Raw genomic sequence first — 18,742 nt, 5'->3', positions numbered from 1 at the left:
TAACGGTTCGCCGAATTTTTCTCCCAGTGCTTGATCCACCCTCACCGAAAAATGAGAACGAAATCCGCAACTACATCCGCTGCTTCCGGACGATCGATAACCAAAGAGTGCTCAACTCGATGTCACAGAAGGTGGAACCGCGTCGATCCTAAGACCGTTGCCCGGAGCCAGATACAAGTCCCAGGTGATTATTAAGCTCGTCAAACACCACCCCACCACCAAATCGACCCCCGGACATCCGCTGGTCAAGCTGGTACCGAGAGACCAAACACCCCGACTGCGTGTGATTGTACGATGATGTGATGATGATGATGATGATGATGCACAAAGCAAGCCGACAGCACCACAAATCCACACATTCACACCGGAAGTTATCATTTCTGCCCGGTTTGCCAGGTTTGGTACGAGGCGGGTAAATAACAGAAAATGGAAATACCAAGGTCCCGACCAGGCGAAACCAGGCCTCCGATTTTGGGTTCGTTTTATGTTTTGTACACAGTACGCTAGTGCGATACGATTTATATGGAAGGGCGCTCAGCATATTTTGTATCTTGTTGAAAGTATTTATTAATTCCATTCTCGTCCGCTTTGTGTTATTTTTTACAAATCCGTTGTTGTGATTTTGAATCTTCGATTTGATTTAATTCCTCTCAATATTACCTTTCGCTGTTTTATAATATTAGTTTTAACCATTCTTCTTGTACGTACCACTCATCTACCTACACCTGGCCTACATCTTTCGTAACCGTAGTGTACTGAGAAGTATTTAAGTCGTATTTTATTTTTAGCTCCCTCTTCTTAAATAAACATCTTGTCGTTAAAGTATCGAATTTGTTTTTTTTTTTCTCTTCCTCTATCATTGCTCATTTAAATTCAACGAAGAGAAGTGTTTTGAATTGTTGCAAAACGCACTTATTAAACTCAATGCACAACCACCAAGTCTATCTCTGCCAGAGCTGTTGCATGGTTTAGTAACATTTTTTACTACCTTTGGAATATATTTTTATACACAAAAACAAAAACACAAACAAACTTTAAAATACTAACCCCTCAAAGTATGCAATGCTTCGAAACGGTTTCCTCGTAGTACGCACTGTGCTACGCATGATCTTACTTGGGTGGCTCGCCGTCTAGAGTGCCGCCTTATACAATCCACCGAGTGCTGAAGTAGTGATTTGCTTTCTAGTTGGCATTATACTGCAAAAATCTCGCTTTATACTTCTTATTTATTTTTTATTAAAACCCCAAAACCACTCATATCGCTTTGTTGCATAACATGAAAATAAATCTGACACACAGACAAAACCTGTTCGCCAATGTCAATATCAAGTGCATGTTAAGATAAGTCACCAGAAGCGCTAGAGCTAAACTATTTTTCACAGCAGAAAACAAATAAAAAAAGGAAACGCTATTTACAAAGTGAGGTGCAAAAGGTCACTTATACATGTATATTTACACGCTGCTGCTACACAGATGCTTAAGAGAGAATATCATACTTGCTCCTGTCCAATCCATTCCCTGCTGCACCTGTAAGTGGAAATCTTTGGCTGGTCCAAAGCTGGAATTCCATGTCCGTCTATCCTGTCCTTCGTTCTACCGTTCTACCCACCACGCTTGGGTAGCTGCTCCCAGCGAACCGTACTAAATTAATCATAATTGTGGCATTCGCAATGCTTCTTTTTGCAGAACATAACATAAACAGCCCACATGTCTTTGTTAGCGTAAATGTGTTGTTAGCCTGTAAGAAACCCCTTTCTAAATTCAATATGGAAAATAAATGTACCCAAACAAGCTCACGCACACACACGAACAGTTTAAAATAGGAAGAAAAAAAAACATAAAATAAAAGAACACACACGCATGTCAATGTGATTAGCCGACAATCTTTCCAGCAAGTAAAATTATAATATGTAAACGATAAATAGAGACATACAAAATAAAAACCAACAACATATTCCGTCGATGTTCAAGCAAAGGAAAATAGTGACAAAACAACCCCGACAGACCGTAACAGAAATACCGACCGTAGCACCTACTGTTTTTTTCTGGATGTGTATTAGCGTACCAACACTGCGGGGACACTAAATACCACTAACACTTCCTTAAAGTAAAAAAAAACCACCGGAACACACACCTCCTCTTGCTATCTGGGTTTCATCCATTTGAATCGCTTCGCCACTTTCCTACACCGAAAGCCTGTTTTCGATTCCCGGCACCTTCCACTAGGGGGGGGAGTCAAAAGCTAGAAAGGTTTACAACACGCGGCAAAATCGTTTCAATGTGAATGTGATCCTCCGTAAACAGAAAAAAAAACAACAACCAATAGTGTAGAAAACAGATTGTGTAGCAGCTAAATGGTCGTTAAAATGTAAAAGAAAAAGGTACTAATAGTGATTATCGATAGAGGAAGAGAGCGAGAGAGAGAGAAACAGATAAAAGTAAAAGAGAGTGAGAAAGAGAGACCTACTAAGGTATGAAACAAGTTAAACTTGTATCCGATTTCTGTTCGATCTGAAGAATGGTTCATTAATTTGTTTTCGGCTTTTACTTTCCCATAGCCATAAAAAGACAATCATGTTTCGTACGGTGTGACGCGTATGGCGATGAACATTTTGAAAACATGTTTTCATTTTCATTAATCAAAACTAGAGAGGACTTTATATTCGAAGTAGATGTAAGAAACACAGTGAAACATCAGTGTCACCTAGTAGAGGAGCAATGTGTAATAGCCGTTTATATAAATGTTCTGATCGGGTGAACCCGCCACTGTTCCACGTTTTGCACCAGATGGTAGAGATTTACGAGATAGCTCTGGGTTAAGACATGAGGAAAGGAAGGAAAGAAAAAAGCAAAAGCGGTGATTATTATGTAAAGAAAAACTCTGTAAATCCACTCCACTCGTGAGCAACAAACGCATGTTTCACTACTGTACCTTGCTGAGACTTAAATACTTCGATTGTGCTAGTGAGAGACGATATAGATAGGACAAAATAAGGAGATGTGTATATCGGTGCAGGAAGCAGTGAATGAGTAGCGAACGGAACGCACACAAATGCCACAAATGTTAGCGTCTTTATCGACAATCATTCAATGGGGAGAAACAGTAGCTATCCCTCTTAGTACGACATACATTTCGATACCACTACACTACCACCTAACGGGCGTTTTGAAAAATGTTAATTGGGAAATGTTATTGTTTGCTCTTAGTACAGAGGTGTGTACCTTATTATAGCCTCACCCTATCAAGGTACTCTATATCTCTCTCTCCTCTGTATGTTTGTAGTGTATTGAAGACTTATAGAGCGTCCAATTCTAACCTATTTGCAGATTATTATTTTGCTAAAACTCACACTAAGCTAACACCAATGTGTATGTATGCCTAATGAAGAAAATAAAAAAAAAACCCCAACAAGGAGAAATCAAGCGAAATGGCAAAGAAACTGTAAGGTTAACTCCAATTTGAAAGCCAACAAGAATTAGTAACAGAACAATTAGTCAAGGTTTGGGCGTGGGAGCCTCCGCAGAGCTGTGGGACGGGAGATCAGAGTTATTAGTAGAGCAGAATCATAGGGCGATTAAAACGGATTTTTAAGTTTGAATTTACGAAAAGCTCGAAGTCATCACAAATGCAGTTATGTACCGTGCAAAATGAGAATGGATAGATCTTCGCACAATTTGGCGATTTTGGTTCTGTTAATATCCACCAATTGCGGGCTCCTTTGGCTCGTACTCCGGCACGGTACTACTCCCTTTTCTCTCGGTGCACGTATTAGCGTTAGTTGCATTCCTTGCTTCCAGGCCCCGTTCTGCCCGTCCGGTTTTTTTTTTTTCACCCGGATCCCTTTTACGGGGTGAACGGGGTGCGATGACGACTCGCTAGGAGTGTAACCCCGCCGGGTGTAGCCATTGTTGTGCGTAGTGTGAAAAAAGTAGTCGTTCGAAAAGCATAGCAAATCAATGTAATTAATGTGTGTGTGTGTATGTGTATGTGTATTATGTACTTGTACATTTGGAAGTCATACGAAAAGAAGACACATTCTAAAAACCAGTCTCCCCCTTTGTATGAGGAACGGATGTGGACGAAAAAGGCGTCGGAAGGCAGGCAGGCAGGTAGAGCAGACAGAACGATCACCTAATTGTACTAATATACACTACCGATAACAACTAACATGTGCATGTTCCATTTACTTAGAGAATAAGACGTTAAGGAAACACTCCTTCATCTCTCTCTCTCTATCTCTCCATCTTTCTCACATGAGTCGTGAGTTGGGCTCCCGTTTTCTACGACACAAGCTAGTTGATCTGTTTGTTGGAAACGTTTATTAGAGTGTAAAGTTTTGGAGATCATGAATGCGCCCCGGTAGAGGTGTCACATTTGTAGAAACTACTGTGGTTGTTCTTCTGATTAGGAATTGGTAAGAATAGAAGGGCACAGCTGTTACAACGCTCTCATCTTGCGAGGCGGCGAAGGTTGGCCAAACTTTTTTCATAATCAAGCTCTAGACTAAACAAAACTATTGACTAACTATTTTTAAGTACATAGTACACACTGCTGCTGCACCACTATCGAGTAAAGCGAACAAATATACGAGAATCGAAAAAGTGGTGCAAAAACCCCCCAAGGTGCCCATCGAAAGATTCAAACTAGAGCAGCTCTACAATGCATTTCTGTATCATAATTGGTAGCTATGAATTTAACAATTTAAAGATTCTATCGATAAACAATCGTTCTAACTATACGCCCACTAACACGCCCGCCCTTTTACGGCGCGAGGACCTAAAACAGAAACCATTGCAAGCATACAAGAAATAGTAGAAATTAACAAAGTAGAAATATTATTACACTTAATTGGTAGATGGGAAATAAAACTGTCCAGCAGTGTGGTGAACGTGTGTGTACGTGTGTGTGTGATGAAGAGACATAGCAAAAAAAACCCGTTGAGAGAAAAGGCAAAACATGAAGGCTACGTGTGTTGGACATGAAATAATAAAGTATTTTCAAATATTTTCTCTTTTCAAGCGGTGAATTTCCTTTCTATACGATGCATATACATTCGAAAAGTGAAAACGATTCTCAAAACCATTAAATAGATTCGAATTTTCTACCTTTTCCAACCGTGACTCTATCAACGAACATATTTTGAATTTTAACGAACAATTTGAAATCAAGTTCGTTCAAACTTACATTGAACGAATTCGTTCAAACTATTCCACGTTCAACGAAGCCATCGTCAAGTTGGCCTCGCAGCTGAACGAAACAAACGTCAAACGCATCCACCTTTTAACGAAAACAAAAAAAAACGTTTCTTGCTTTTGTCGCACTTTTTTGTTTTTCGATCTCTTATTTCACAAATTCAGGCAACACAAATCGGCCAGGATCTGCGTGCGCCCGAGTGGAAAATCGCGACCTCCCAACGAAACAAAACAATCTTCGAGCGCTTCGAAGCCTCCCGTCGGTCCTAACCCGTGTGCGTGTGTGTTTGGTGCGTTCGCGAATTAAACGATGGCCGTGATTGCTGCGGATCTCAAGTTTCTGCTGGCCTGCCGTGGCACGTTCGGCCAGGTAATGCTTTCCACCTGTAAATGGTTCCACCGCGGGGGGGGGGAGGAAAGGAGTCTGGCTTCGTTGGCGGTTTTCCTTCCAGAACAATCGTGGATGTCGAAGTCGATGGATTTATCAGTGACGGTGGCTTAAACCGTGGGATAATTCGGATGCTGACGTACGAACGAAGGAAAAAAAGCTGCACCAACATTGTCTCGTGCTAAATTAGAGCGATATTATATAACGTCTAGCGTGCAAAAAGTGATAATTCTGATGGGCGCACCGAGGGTTCAGTCCAGTAATGTTTTGACGGAGTCGAAGAATCGATTGGCAAGGTCATCCCAATCTATCGACCCCGCGATTCTTGGTGAATGCCAACTTTGGTCACTCTTATCACTAACACCCCCCATGGATTGGCGCCAACGGAGCGCATCTCCCGGAATACTGCCATGAATGGCCGGGTGAAAGGTGCTCACGGGTCAACGCGTTCCACCACTAATTGATTACAGCTCGCGCGGAATCCGGAATGCGTTGAACCTGTTTCGGGTGCTCGTTTTTTTTTTCTTGTTTCACTCTCCTTTATTGCTCCCTTTGCTTGCCCAATTTGTACGGTGCGAATTGTCACGATCGGCACGCGGCCACCGCGACCACCGTGTGACGCAAATTAATTCAGTAAATTTTATTGCTTCGTACGCGCCAATTGAACTCGTCGTCGTCGTCTTACTCCCTTTTCGATACATTTACGACGTGCAGCGTGTAGGTCAACAAGGCCATCGCGATCGAGTTAGCACTGGAAACGGCTTGCTTTGCTTTGTGACATCGTTTAACGTATCGGGGGCTTCGTTCGTTTGTTCATTTTTCAGATCAGAAACATTCACCTCGCTGCCGCTAACAATGCTGCTGCAAAGAAAGTTAAAAAGTTCCAGATTTACCGCTGGAATCCGGATCAGCCAGAGCAGAAACCGTACAATCAGGTGAGTTCCGCGACCGTTACGCAATGGGAGATTGTTTTGTTGGAATTCTTTTTTTAATACGTTTCGTTCGGTTTGCTTCCAACAGACGTATGAGGTTGACCTGAGCGCCTGCGGTCCGATGGTGCTGGATGCTTTGATCAAGATCAAGAACGAGATGGACCCGACGCTAACGTTCCGACGATCGTGCCGTGAAGGTATCTGCGGTTCGTGTGCCATGAACATCGGTGGCACCAACACGCTGGCCTGCATCAGCAAAATCGATGCGGACAACTTGGACAAACCGACCAAGATCTATCCTCTACCGCACATGTACGTGGTAAAGGATCTCGTTCCGGACATGAACAACTTCTACAACCAGTACCGTTCGATTCAGCCTTGGCTACAGCGCAAGTACGTGCCTAGGGCAGTCTTATCAGCCCCGACTGCTGCTGCTGCTAATTGCCTAGTAACTGACCTAACTCATCGCTTACTTTGATTCGTACCGTCTCCACAGGAACGAAAGCACCGAAAAGAAGGGAGACGCCCAGTACCTCCAGTCGGTGGACGATCGTGCCAAACTGGACGGTCTGTACGAGTGTATTCTGTGTGCGTGCTGCTCGACGTCCTGCCCGTCCTACTGGTGGAACGGTGACAAGTACCTCGGTCCGGCGGTGCTGATGCAGGCCTACCGCTGGATTATCGATTCGCGTGACGAGAGCACTGCCGCCCGGTTGGACAAGCTCAAGGATCCGTTCAGTGTGTATCGGTGCCATACGATCATGAACTGCACCCGAACTTGTCCGAAGGGATTGAATCCGGGCAAGGCGATTGCCGAAATCAAGAAGCTCCTGTCCGGCATTGCGAAGAAGGACGCACCCGGCCTGGAGACGGCCGCGCTCCACAACAAGTAAAGCGTTGTGGCGGGACCGAGCTAGTGTGTATGGCAATACATCCGCTTCCCAGTGCAAGTGCAGCTTTATTTGCCGACGCACATACACACACACACACATAAAACGGCAAAGAGAGAAGGAAAACGATGTGGATTTAAAACAGCAACAGGAACGTGCGTCACACGACGGTATGTTGAGAGCAGAAAGCAAAGTATTTCGATACCAAAAACAAGAACGAGCAGCATCAGCTTCAAAAGTAAATGTTTAATCTAACATTAATTGGTTACTTAAAACACGACTATCACCGACAGTAGCAGCGACAACGAAAACACTACCTTATCGTGTTGGTGCAGAAATCCTACGGTGCAAAAATCAAACCAAAAACCTCACCCGCCCTGCCCTGTCGAATGGTTCAATTTAAGCTTAGTTTTGCTATTAGGATTGTAGTAGCATTAGTTTTCGATTCCTAAAACGCAACATTGAGGCACCCTCCTGCAACTCCCCAGTCCAATTCAAACGCGCGTCAGCCATCAAGGAAAAAGCGACGGAGAGAAAGAGACCGAGAAACGAAGAGCCTACATCCACATTTATTTATTTTCGTTCCGTAGCAAATGGAGTTGTAATTATGAAGGGAATAAAAAATAGAATACCTACACACAAAAAAACGTGGCTGGAGTGTGGTCGAAATTGTTGTAGGTTAAATAAGTTACAGAAAGTGGCGAAATCGGGAATAACAAATCCAGAAACAGAAAAAAACTTGCAGCCAGGAAAAATTTTCGAAAATAAATTCGAACGAAAAGAACGTTGATTTAGTCCGAAAATGCTGCTTGGGAAATCTGACAGCATTTTACGCTACAGGGCTTTTCGCCCAAAGAATGGTTCTTTATTTTATTTTTTTCTATGTTTTGCCATTTGATTTGTCGCAAAAAAAATTATTTGTAGGTGGACAACGATAAAGTTCAACAATTTGAGCTAACAATCATTTCCGTGTGCAGGAAAGATTCAACCGCATGTTTCTATCGTTAGCCATTGTGGAGAAGAGCCCTGCCTTCGCTAGCGATGGGCTTGATTGTTCCGTTCGACAGCTTCGGACCGGAACGTTCCCATCCGGAATCGGTATAGTTTTGTTCGTCCAGTGTGTGTGTGTCTCTCGCACGAGTAGCAGAAAATGGACTAAATTATCGTGTTAAAATCGTTTGTTTCGCGCTAGAAATAGTTTCAAAAGCTCATTAAACCATCACCGCAGGTACGTACAATCGAGAATTATTGTTTTGGCGCTGAATTAGGTCGCCAAATCGAGAGTTTTGTCAGTGACGCGCGGTTCATGCGGGATGACGCGAACGCTACGGGTAGCAGCGCGTCGGCCCGTCGGGTGCTACCGCTGCTGCTTCGTTACGACTTTGTTTGTATTGTATGGCTTGGTTTTCTTGCCCGCGCGAGGGAAAAGTGTTGGACGGCGGGATGCAGCTGGGCTTTCCCGTGGGCTGCGGTGTGATCATGTTTCCTACCAATTTCCTGTACAGTGGAGCGATCGCTTACTGTGTGGCTCAAGTGAGTTTGTTTATTTTTAACCGCATCAAACCTCTTGATTTCTCTGCCCGTTTCGATGATGCCTCGAATGCTTCTGAAGTGGTGGACCGCCGAGGAGCATAAATTGTGACGATGATCGATCAACCCATGGGAAATGGGGTCAGAAAGACGCAGCGGCAAACACTCACGCTCGCTCGTCTGTTCGAACGATGATTGATACAAGCTTCTTTTAAATTTCAAGAGCAGCGACGTTTTATCACCGACTCTCGCCGCAAGATAACCAACACAGACGCACGCACCAATTGTCTAATGTGCTCGCACACAAGCTTTTTGGGCCGCTTGATCGACCACCCTAATCCGGCTTCTTCACGGTGCAAACAAGCTAGCCCCCGTCACGGCCGGCAAGCATGCTGAGTAGGGTGGGGCAGCATAGAATGCGAAGGAACGCGAATAATCAAAAATTCGAAAACCTCCAACTGCCGTTACCGATACGACCAACGGCGTGCGCATTTTAAACGAAAGCAATCGTACACGAGGCAGAAGTAGAAGAAACCTAGTCCAGGCTTGTTTCACACCAACACACACACACACACACGCAGCACTCAAGAACCGTTTAACATATTCTGCGTACAACATTCGAGCACGACGACGGTGATGATGATGGGTGACGCACTTGTTTACGACGATCCTATTTTTAACAGATGCGTCCCATGCGCACCCAGCCAGCCCGTCCGGTGGTGCGTTAAAGCGAACGAATAGAGAATAAAAACATAAGAATTGATGCTATGATGTTGCACCGTACGGGAAGAAGTCGCTGGAAGAGGCCGGGTGACCGGGAGCTCTTTAAACTGCAGCTGAATTTTTATTCGCACGGATCTGGTTGATGTGAAGAAGCGTACGAAAGAGGGAAGAGCATTTAAGCCGCACGCCAACACACGCCGTCTTTTAGCCCTTTAAAAAGCCCCGTTCCGAAGCGCGTTGAAAGGAAGGTTGCGTGCTTGATGATTTTAAAACTAGAATAATTTAATTTATAACGAATGTAATGAAGAAATAAGCGAGCAACCCTATCACATCCCCCCTAGCCAGTAGTTGTAAAAGATTGTTTACATTTTAACGTATCACCGCGCGGATCGGGTGTGTGTGGTGAATATGAATGGGGCGAAGCATGTGAAGTGTTAATTACACATCGCCTACTTTGGTGCTGTTGGGCTGGTTTTGAGGGTGGCGCGCGAGACCTTTAAGCGTTTTGAAACCGCTCGGCACTATTGGATTTCAATGTCAATATGCTAGTATTTCTAGCCTTGTTTTGTGTGAATAAGACGGAAAACAACGGAAATGTGGCGCTTTTATGGTGAAGATCGAGTGGGACGATCGTGGAGCATGAATACGCCTGTTCCCCCCAACCGCCTACCTTTCAATTTTGTGTGTGCGTGTACTTGTGCGAGCTGTATGTTGCTACGAATACCATCGGTCATGGGTTGCTCTGTTGTGTATCAACGTGATCATGCGTGCCCGGTTGTTTATCTTTATGCCCTATGTGCCCCCGGCATAAGTCATTCATGTTGCTTTATCTTTTTATCTTCCTTTCAGATGAAATTCATGGTCACGCAGGAGAAAACGAAGCAAAATAAACCTACTCGGGCAATAAACGCGGTGGTAGTGTGAAATAGGAAGGCAACCAGTCAACAGTACAGAATACACCATGTCTCAACCACAGAGTATCGGCGATGTAATAGATACCCGGCGACGGTCACGTTCGAAAACTCCCGGCATGATGAACCTACGCGTCAGCAGCGAACGTGAGCTGAACGGGTTGGAAACGTCACCCGGTCGGAAGGTACGCAAACCGCCCACGGTCGGCGTGATCGCGGAGGAGGAACCTTCAGCCGCCGCCGGCGTCGTGCAGAAATCGGCTACACCGACCCAAGCGCGCTCCAATCCCGCGCGAACTGCTCGTAACGTGACGTCAGACTACTCGTCCGAGGATATCTCGCCGGACCGTGCCCGCCAGGCGGCAACTGCCGTGGCAGCAAACGCACAGCTGTCCAAAGCAATGAGCCAGCTGACGCAATCGACCGTCAATACCACCACAACGACGAAAACCGTCCAGGAAACGACGGTCGTGATCGGTGGCGGGAAGGAAACGGTCAGCACCCGGCAAACGATCACACAGTCCAGCACCAACAACAGTGCAACGAATGCGGATGATAAGGAAAGAACCACCACAACCACCGCAGCCGGCAAGGAAACGCTTTCGACGTCACCAAAGAAAGATGCCGATGGCGTGCAGAAGGTGCAGACCCACTCAACCGCCACGCGAAGTAGCAAGGCTTCCGTGACGGCCGCCGCTGCCGTTATACGTACGAGCACGCCCAAGAATGCCGCCCAAAAGCTGGCCTCCGCTAAGGTTATCCTTACGCCGGAAGAGTTGCAGCAGCATGCCGCCTACAAAGAGTACCTGGAGGCGGGCGAATACTGGAACAAGTACCCGAAGACGGATTACACCTACTCGGAGCTTTCGCCCCATCGGCGCGAAGTAGCACCGGGCCTGGTGGCGATGCCCAACATGTCACGGCCCAGCTTAAACAAGCACGCCGAACGGGTGCAAACGATGATCGAGCGCAATCCCGAGCAGGAAGCGTACATCCGGGAGCGCTACACCTCGGCCCGGTCCCGGTTGATTCGATCGAATCCGTACGATTCGAACGATGAGTCGGATGGGCGGCTGTCGCAGAGCAGGAGCAGCAACACCCACCGACAGCAGCACCGTGCAACGATCGAGCAGCGTTCGATCGTGAGCCGATTCTTCCTGTCGATCGTAACGCTCTGCTTTACGTGTGTCGATTCCGTGCGCAGCGTGTTCCGCCGCCGGGAGGAACACCACATGTACTACACGCGCATCGAGGACGAACGAGGTATGTGAGCCCAGTGTGACGATGCTTTTCCTTCCTGTCTCAGTGTTACTAGGACCAGCGTTCTAATGAACTATTCCGCTTTTAGGTTTCTTTGCCCGTGTGTCCGACGGTATGATGTCCTTCTTCGTGAACGTTTTCAAGCGCATCTATCTCTTCATCTCATCCGTCCTATTTCTGGACGCTTGGTTGCTGCAAACGGCGGCAGCTAACAGCGAACAGCAGCTGCAACGTGGACAGCGAAAGCGTCGCTTCTTGCTGTTTCTGCTGGTTCTGCTACCATTCTTGCTGATCGGAGGTAAGCTCACGACTTCCAGAAGTACACCAAATTTCGAACAAAGTTCCAATTCCATACCAGTCTAATTGATCGTGACACGACATTTGTGGAGTTTTTTCTAACCAAAGTTCTTTCTGTCGCCCTCCTTCCACTTCCCGTCTCGTGTCCCTTCTTCTGCAAAAACGATGCGCCCTCTACACCTTCCAAAAACAGGTACCCTGCTCTATCTCGATCCTACCGCGCTGGACACGGTTCGCGCAAGCCTTCCGTCTGCTTTGCCAGACCTGCCTGCGGCACTTAAACTTCCGCACCTTGCCGACCTTATGCCGGAAATGCCCGACGTGCAGCTGCCCGATGCTGAATCGGTGAAGCGATACGTCGGCGACCGGTGGACCGATGTGTCCGATTGGACCGGGTTCTACCTTGACCGGTTGATGCTGGCGTCACAGAGTTCGGCCGATGCCGTTCGCCAGCTGTTGTGGGAGCGAGAAGCGGTCGAAGGGCCGAGTGCCTAATAATCTGCCAATTGGCATGGTCAGCGTTAGCATGTGTGTGTGTGTGTTAAGCGTTTTTTTTCTTCTTTCTTCATCTTGTTTGCCATTTATTTGTGTTTTGCTTGGCTCATATCGTTAGAGTACGTTTAATAGGATTAATGTTAACAGTCGAGTATGTGTAGCATGTTAGGCAAAAAAGGCGAGTCCCCAACCACCCCACCAATATGAAAATGCCATATGTTTTATTGAAGGTAATGCTCGTCGTATAGGTATTCAACGCAGTCGATCAATACGATTATCCCAAGCCAGTATCAAGACAATAGGAAACACACACACTCTCTCTCTCTCTTTCATTTTTAGTGCTTTGCTACTCGAAAAGCGAATAAGGCACACGGTTTTTAATCGTTTTATCATGTGTTTTTTTAAACCAGGCTCAACATATAATCCCTCAAACAGCAAGCAAAAGAGCGAAACACCTTTAAGAAAATAAGAGAATGGATAGAGGAGCAGGACAGTATACAGTATGCAACAGTTTCCCCAAACACACACTCTTTCTCTCTCAATCCAATCAATGTTCGTCTTTTTCTGCAATTCTTTTACATGAAATGCTTTGCCTTTTTTGTATTGAGGTTACATTTACGTTACTTAAGAGCGCACGTGTCAATTAGCAATCCCTCACAAGACGGAGACAGATCACGGCAAGTTGAATAAAGAGAGCAACAACAGCGGACAGCCGGTTCACGATTGTCCAGCGTCAAACAAACAAAAGCAACCGAGATCGGGCGCGCGTTTTTCCTTTCCTTTTACCGAGCCGCCAGTAGAGCGGCAATATTTTCCCCTTAGAAATGCTTATACTTAGGCTGACGACGTGGGGAGCGTATGTTCGGGCGATTGTTAGGCGAGGGAACATTGCATTACTTGTGACAGGTAAGCACATCGCCCTTTTTTCTGTTTGTCTGTTTTGTGGCGTTCTTCTTAAGCACTTTCCTTTCTTCTTTTTATATTATTTCAATTGTTTTCGCTTAGTTTTCGGTATGTCCGTCCTCTATCCTTCTCGCGGTCGGTGTTCGTTTTGTGCTAGCCTTGTGTGGGATGAAGGTGAAGTGGGCCAAGTTTGCTGACTCGTTTTGGGATCCGGGTGTATATTCTTTCGGTCAATCCACAACCCCAAAAAAGTAATAAAATAACCGTTACTTTAATCGATAAGAGAAGGTTAGAGGGCGACATCCATGCGCTAAATTCCTTTCACTCCTATCCCCTTTTCTGCCTTTCTACACGTACAGTAAGAGCTTAAAATATGTGAAATTAATACGAAACTCTGCTTCCAGCGTTCCTACTTGCGGACGAAGATCAGACGATCGTTCTGCCTGCATCGTCCCGTGCCACGCTCGCTCTCTCGTCGCTGTCCCGGATCCTGCCTTCCAATCTAAGGCAGTCGGATCCGGACGTGGAGTATTTCTATCGATTGTTGAGCGAACAGAATGCAAACCTGCGTGAGAAGCTGGTTTCCGCCACCGCTTTTCTGCCCACCGTTTCGTCACTGTTCGGCTGGCCGTGGAGTTGGATGGGTGGTGGTGGTGCCAGCAGGAAAGACACTCCATACCCGGAAGCCATACGTGCCACGCTGCAGCGTACCCTAAGCAAGGAAGAATTTGAAGAGCTGATGCGCTACATCGATGGATATATCGATGGCGTGATGGAGCAAAAGTACGCCTCCACGGTTGCACGGTTGACGACTGAATCGCTGGCGAAGAGTGTCGCTCCACCGGAAATCACCGTCGCGCAGGTGATCGAGGAAAGCTTAAGGTCCTACAACTACCAGCTAACCGACGGTGACGTTGATAGGGTGGCGGCAGAGCGTTCAGCAATCGTTGCGTGCGAACTATCCGCGGCTGTTTGACCAGGCCGCAGCCACCTCGAAGGATGGTAGCAGCAACGTTGCACTGTCGAAGGAATACATCGCCGAGATTCAGCGGTTAGTGGAGCAGCACATTACGGTACAGAACAATCGCTACGTTATCGGCGGACCGCAGCTGGAAGAAATTTTGGCACGCATATTATCGTCCGACAGGCTGAGCGCTTTAATCGATCAAAGGATCGCCGGTGCGGTACAGTCCGAGGCACGTGCTGTGGCTGCCGAGCAGCGCGATCGAGAAGCATTGGTGGACGACCTGCGCAAAGAGCTAACCGACATTAAGGACACACTTTAGCGAGCAGTTGCTGAGCAGCAGCGCGCAATGGGACGAACGGCTTCAGCTGGTGCGCCAAGATCAGGCACTGTTCGAGCAACAGCTGAAAGCGTATCGGCTAGAAAGCGACAAACTGTACCAGACTCTGTTGGCCGACATTGATAACCGATTGAACGCGCTGCGGGAAGAACGGTACGAGGGGGTGAACAGAGTGGTGCGCGAGAATATTATCACCATTTTAGGGCTAAGCGTAAAGCAAGACATCGCCGACGGGGATCTTCGGGCGTGGCTTAATGGATTGTTTGTGGCACGGGACGAGCTGGAGCGGCGGCTCGTGGAGCTTCAGGCGAAGGTGACTGTGGACGTGCGGGAAGAAATCGAACGAACGGCGGGTCGGTTGATGAAGGAAGTAGGCGAACAGTTGCGTGTGGAAATGATGGTTCGGTTGCGGGAAGAAGCACAGGCGGCCGCGGGTGGAGACGGTGATCCTGCACCGACGACCACGACGACAAGCACGTCCAATCTTACCGAGGACGATGTGAAGCGGATCGTTCGCGACGCGCTCGTCGTGTACGATGCGGACAAGACGGGTATGGTCGATTATGCGCTGGAGTCGGCCGGCGGTCAGGTGCTGTCGACACGGTGCACCGAAAGCTATCAGGCCAGCTCGGCCGAGTTTCGCATTTTCGGTATCATCCCGATCTGGTATCCGTCCAACACGCCGCGAACGGTCATTTCGCCCACGATGGAACCGGGCCAGTGTTGGGCGTTCCAGGGCTTCCCGGGGTATCTGGGTGAGTAGCGTTCGGCGGTGGCTTTAGTAGAGAGGATTTTGCTGCTCCAATTTTTAAGCGTCGACGCCATTTTTTCCCTCTGCCCTCTGCCTACTGGAAAATGCCGTTGATGTTTAAAAATGGGTCGAAAATCTTCTACAAGTTAGCTAAACTTTTAAAGTACGTACATCGTATAGGTCGATTTATGTGTTTGTTTCGTACCTTTTTCCCCGTTCATTATTTCATTTGTTTCTGTGTTCTTTCTTATGATTTATTATCTATTTTATTCTTTCGTTACCTTCATTTCCATTTTTCGTTCACCTTATTCTCGTTCAACTTACCCTTTTTGCAACTCGCTAATAGTGCAACACTCTGCCCACCTTGTTGTGTTTGCTCTGATATCTTCTCTTCTATTTCTAGTCATACAATTAAATACCGAGATTCTCGTGACTGGCTTCACGCTGGAGCACATTTCCAAACTGCTTGTATCGAACGGATCAATTAGCTCAGCCCCGAAGCACTTCACTGTCTGGGTAGGTGTTTCTATCGTATCTCCATGCGTGTTGCATCGTCGGTAGTGTGCGTGTGTGTCGGCCTTTAGTTCGTTTGGTTCGAAGCCACGCGATGGATCTAAATTCTAGAACCCGTACCCCTTTAGCTTTAAAAGCTTATCCGTCGTTCATCCTAACTAATTGCATGTCCGTATACTCTCGCGCTCTGTGTAAAGAAGTATTTTGTGAGCATCGTTCACCATGGCAAGAGTGCTAAAGTGTTTTGCTTCCTCTCGCACCACCACAACCAACAGGGCCTGGTAGCACTGAACGATCCCGAACCTGTCCTGCTAGGCAGCTACGAGTATCTGGACCAGCTGGGCAGTAGCGTGCAGTACTTCCCGGTGCAGAACAGGGACTGGCAGCGTCCGCTACAGATTGTGGAGCTGCGCATCGAATCGAACCACGGCAACATTCACTACACCTGCCTCTACCGGTTCCGAGTGCACGGCGACAAGCCGTAGACCAGCCAGCCCAGCCCGCGACACGAAGTCGTTCCTTCGGGGGGGCAATATTTTTAAATTGTTTTTACAATATTTATTCCTCAGTTATGAAGAACATTTTTTTTTAGCGTGTTTAAAGGTAAGGTGTGGTGCAGTGCAGTGTCCATGTTTAGTTGTAAATAGTTTTGTTTGTTTCCTAACTAGTAAATGATTTTGTTTGTACGTCCGCTCCGTTGGAATGATACCATTGATTATAGTTTTAGGATGCTGTCTCGTGTCCGGTTCGTAGGGAATGTTGTACTCGTCTTTAGGTTACATACTTTATATACAATACCAAAAAAAGCTTAAGCAACCATTTAATATACTTCTTGTGTTCTTTTCTGCCCAAAGCTACTCCCGTTAATACTTTGTTTCCCGCCTATTTCTCCTTCGAATAGCGTTTGTGGAAGTTTTGTGTTTGCAATGACTAACTTTTCTCTTCCCATTTCAACTAATGAAAAGTTAAGTGTTTCTGTTTAGCTTTTTTCGATTAGTTTGTTTCTTATTCTAACCAAAAAGGGTTTTTCTAACATTTTCTTATGCTGTGTTGCTCATGCGTTACTCGTACTCCGTCAGCCATCTGTATACTTAAATAGGTATTATATTGATTGTATTCAGTATCTGTTGTGGTTTTACATTAGTTTACAGATTCGTTTTTTGTGTGAGTTATAAGTGCTAGCTGTGTTCGTTCTTGTACAGAGCTGTAGTTGGACGTGGTAAAAACGTCCGATAGGCTGGTTTCGAGTTGTGAGACTAATTTTTGGGATAACTTTTAATTTACTAAACCCGTAAATTACCATCAGCTTAAGCTAGTCGTTATGAGGGAGAGAGTACTAATCGACCAAATTATTGCAAGTTCGCTAAGAAAGGGAGAGAGAGAGAGAAACAAGGAGAGAGCAACCATAGTGGCCTTAAAGTAAAATTGCTTGTTCTAATAAGAAATACTAACACACACACGCACACACAAGTTGGGTCCAGGTGTTAAGATACACGAAGGAAAAGGTTAGATTTTATACTTTAATCCATTTCGATAAATTTCATTCCAAATTCAGAACTGTTTGATATCGGATTTTTCTTATTTTCTAACACCAAAATACGTAAGTCGATTTTTATTTCGTAGAAAGGAAAGCAGCTCTCATGAATTTGAAGTTTAGTACAAAATCAGGCAAAACGTAATTTGAAATTATTATTAGGCGTTTGTTCTGTTTCTTGCCTCTTTAGTTTAGCTTTTACTACAAGCTGTTTCTTTTAAAGCAAGTGAAATAGTGAAGCGATAGAAAGTGACAGAATAAGTGGTAAGCAGCTAAGATTTAAAACAAAAATCGCCATCCTTGTCAATAAAATGAAGCTGTTGTCAGGATTGACAATCATATGAAAGTGGAGAAAAAGGTGTGCGCGGAACTCGTTTAATGACTGAGAAATTAAGTTACGTTCTACTTCCTTCTTTTTAATTGCTTTATTTGTCTCCTTCTCGGAAGATTACGGAAGCTAAGCGCGAAGAGTGAATTAAAGCTTGAGGACTTCCGGAAACCCCGATTAATATCTGTGGAATCTGTGGAGATGGCCGTTCGTACCGGCGAAATCCTCCGAATCTAGGCTAGGCTGTTCATGTCATGAGAATGACACTGGAACAACCGTTCCGTTCGTTACAGAAAAGCAAGGACAAAGGATTAGTCGGAGGACGACGGCGCTAGACCCGACGACCAATTCCAAACCAGGCAAGTAATTTTCTCTTTCTTCGCAGACTCTAGCAATCTCGCTTATGCTAAGTAAGCCTCAGATACTTTAAAGCTCATAACAGTTCTACAGAGCTGTTCCTATTTTCCGTAATCCGTAATCGCCCTCACAGCGAGTTAATAGTCCGTGTCCTTCCTGCTGATGAGAGCACGATCAGCTGGTCCGCTCGATTTCCGCCCTTGATTGCACCGCCGTGTAACGACCAAGATTCCAAAACGATGATAAAGCAGCTCGTAATGTATTGATTGTTTTCCATGCTTTTCTCTCAACATTTTCCGCTCGTCATTCTCCGACCGCGTATAGTGTTCGCGGATGCTGCGAGCCGCCGTCAAAAATCCTTCAACATCAAGACATCAAATCGGCCCAAAACTGATGCGCGATGATCTCTTCGATGGTCTAGAAGGTAATGCTT

The 18,742-nt window shown here is 45.9% G+C and overlaps 3 protein-coding genes across 10 annotated transcripts in view; all 3 read left to right on the top strand.

The window, feature by feature from the left end:
• LOC118514493 (rap guanine nucleotide exchange factor 4) overlaps positions 1-2,118 on the top strand; it is a 108,387-nt gene extending 106,269 nt beyond the window's left edge. For 7 of the 8 annotated variants that reach the window (XM_036061417.1, XM_036061422.1, XM_036061419.1 and 4 more), the window contains one exon: positions 28-1,384. In XM_036061417.1, the coding sequence (XP_035917310.1) occupies positions 28-152 (125 nt within the window). In that variant the 3' untranslated portion in view covers positions 153-1,384. Of the gene's footprint in view, positions 1-27 lie in introns of all 8 variants that reach the window. The other variant, XM_036061416.1, reaches the window with a different exon arrangement.
• A 3,089-nt stretch (positions 2,119-5,207) lies between these two features.
• LOC118514492 (succinate dehydrogenase [ubiquinone] iron-sulfur subunit, mitochondrial) lies at positions 5,208-8,050 on the top strand. Its single transcript, XM_036061415.1, has 4 exons — positions 5,208-5,563; positions 6,406-6,516; positions 6,602-6,906; positions 7,010-8,050. Exons 1-4 carry the CDS (start codon positions 5,504-5,506, stop codon positions 7,404-7,406), a joined length of 873 nt encoding a protein of 290 aa, XP_035917308.1. The 5' UTR covers positions 5,208-5,503; the 3' UTR covers positions 7,407-8,050.
• A 423-nt stretch (positions 8,051-8,473) lies between these two features.
• On the top strand, positions 8,474-17,975 carry LOC118514491. The gene is given in 8 exon segments (XM_036061414.1): positions 8,474-8,631; positions 10,506-11,830; positions 11,916-12,125; positions 13,927-14,450; positions 14,452-14,796; positions 14,798-15,581; positions 15,981-16,093; positions 16,366-17,975. Coding segments are annotated over 7 exon segments (3,399 nt in total). The 5' UTR covers positions 8,474-8,631; positions 10,506-10,617; the 3' UTR covers positions 16,576-17,975.
• Positions 17,976-18,742: the final 767 nt, after the last annotated feature.

Source organism: Anopheles stephensi, chromosome 3 (assembly GCF_013141755.1).
Source record: "Anopheles stephensi strain Indian chromosome 3, UCI_ANSTEP_V1.0, whole genome shotgun sequence".
NCBI classification, from domain to species: domain Eukaryota; kingdom Metazoa; phylum Arthropoda; class Insecta; order Diptera; family Culicidae; genus Anopheles; species Anopheles stephensi.
The sequence above is the reverse complement of the archived record's forward strand: the minus strand, read 5'-3'. Positions and strand labels throughout refer to the sequence as shown.

Coding starts and splice junctions, on each gene's coding strand:
- LOC118514492 (XM_036061415.1), top strand. CDS start 5,504: ATGGCCGTGATTGCTGCGGATCTCAAGTTTCTGCTGGCCTGCCGTGGC. Junction 6,517..6,601: donor AGCAGAAACCGTACAATCAG/GTGAGTTCCGCG, acceptor TGCTTCCAACAG/ACGTATGAGGTTGACCTGAG. Junction 6,907..7,009: donor CAGCCTTGGCTACAGCGCAA/GTACGTGCCTAG, acceptor CCGTCTCCACAG/GAACGAAAGCACCGAAAAGA.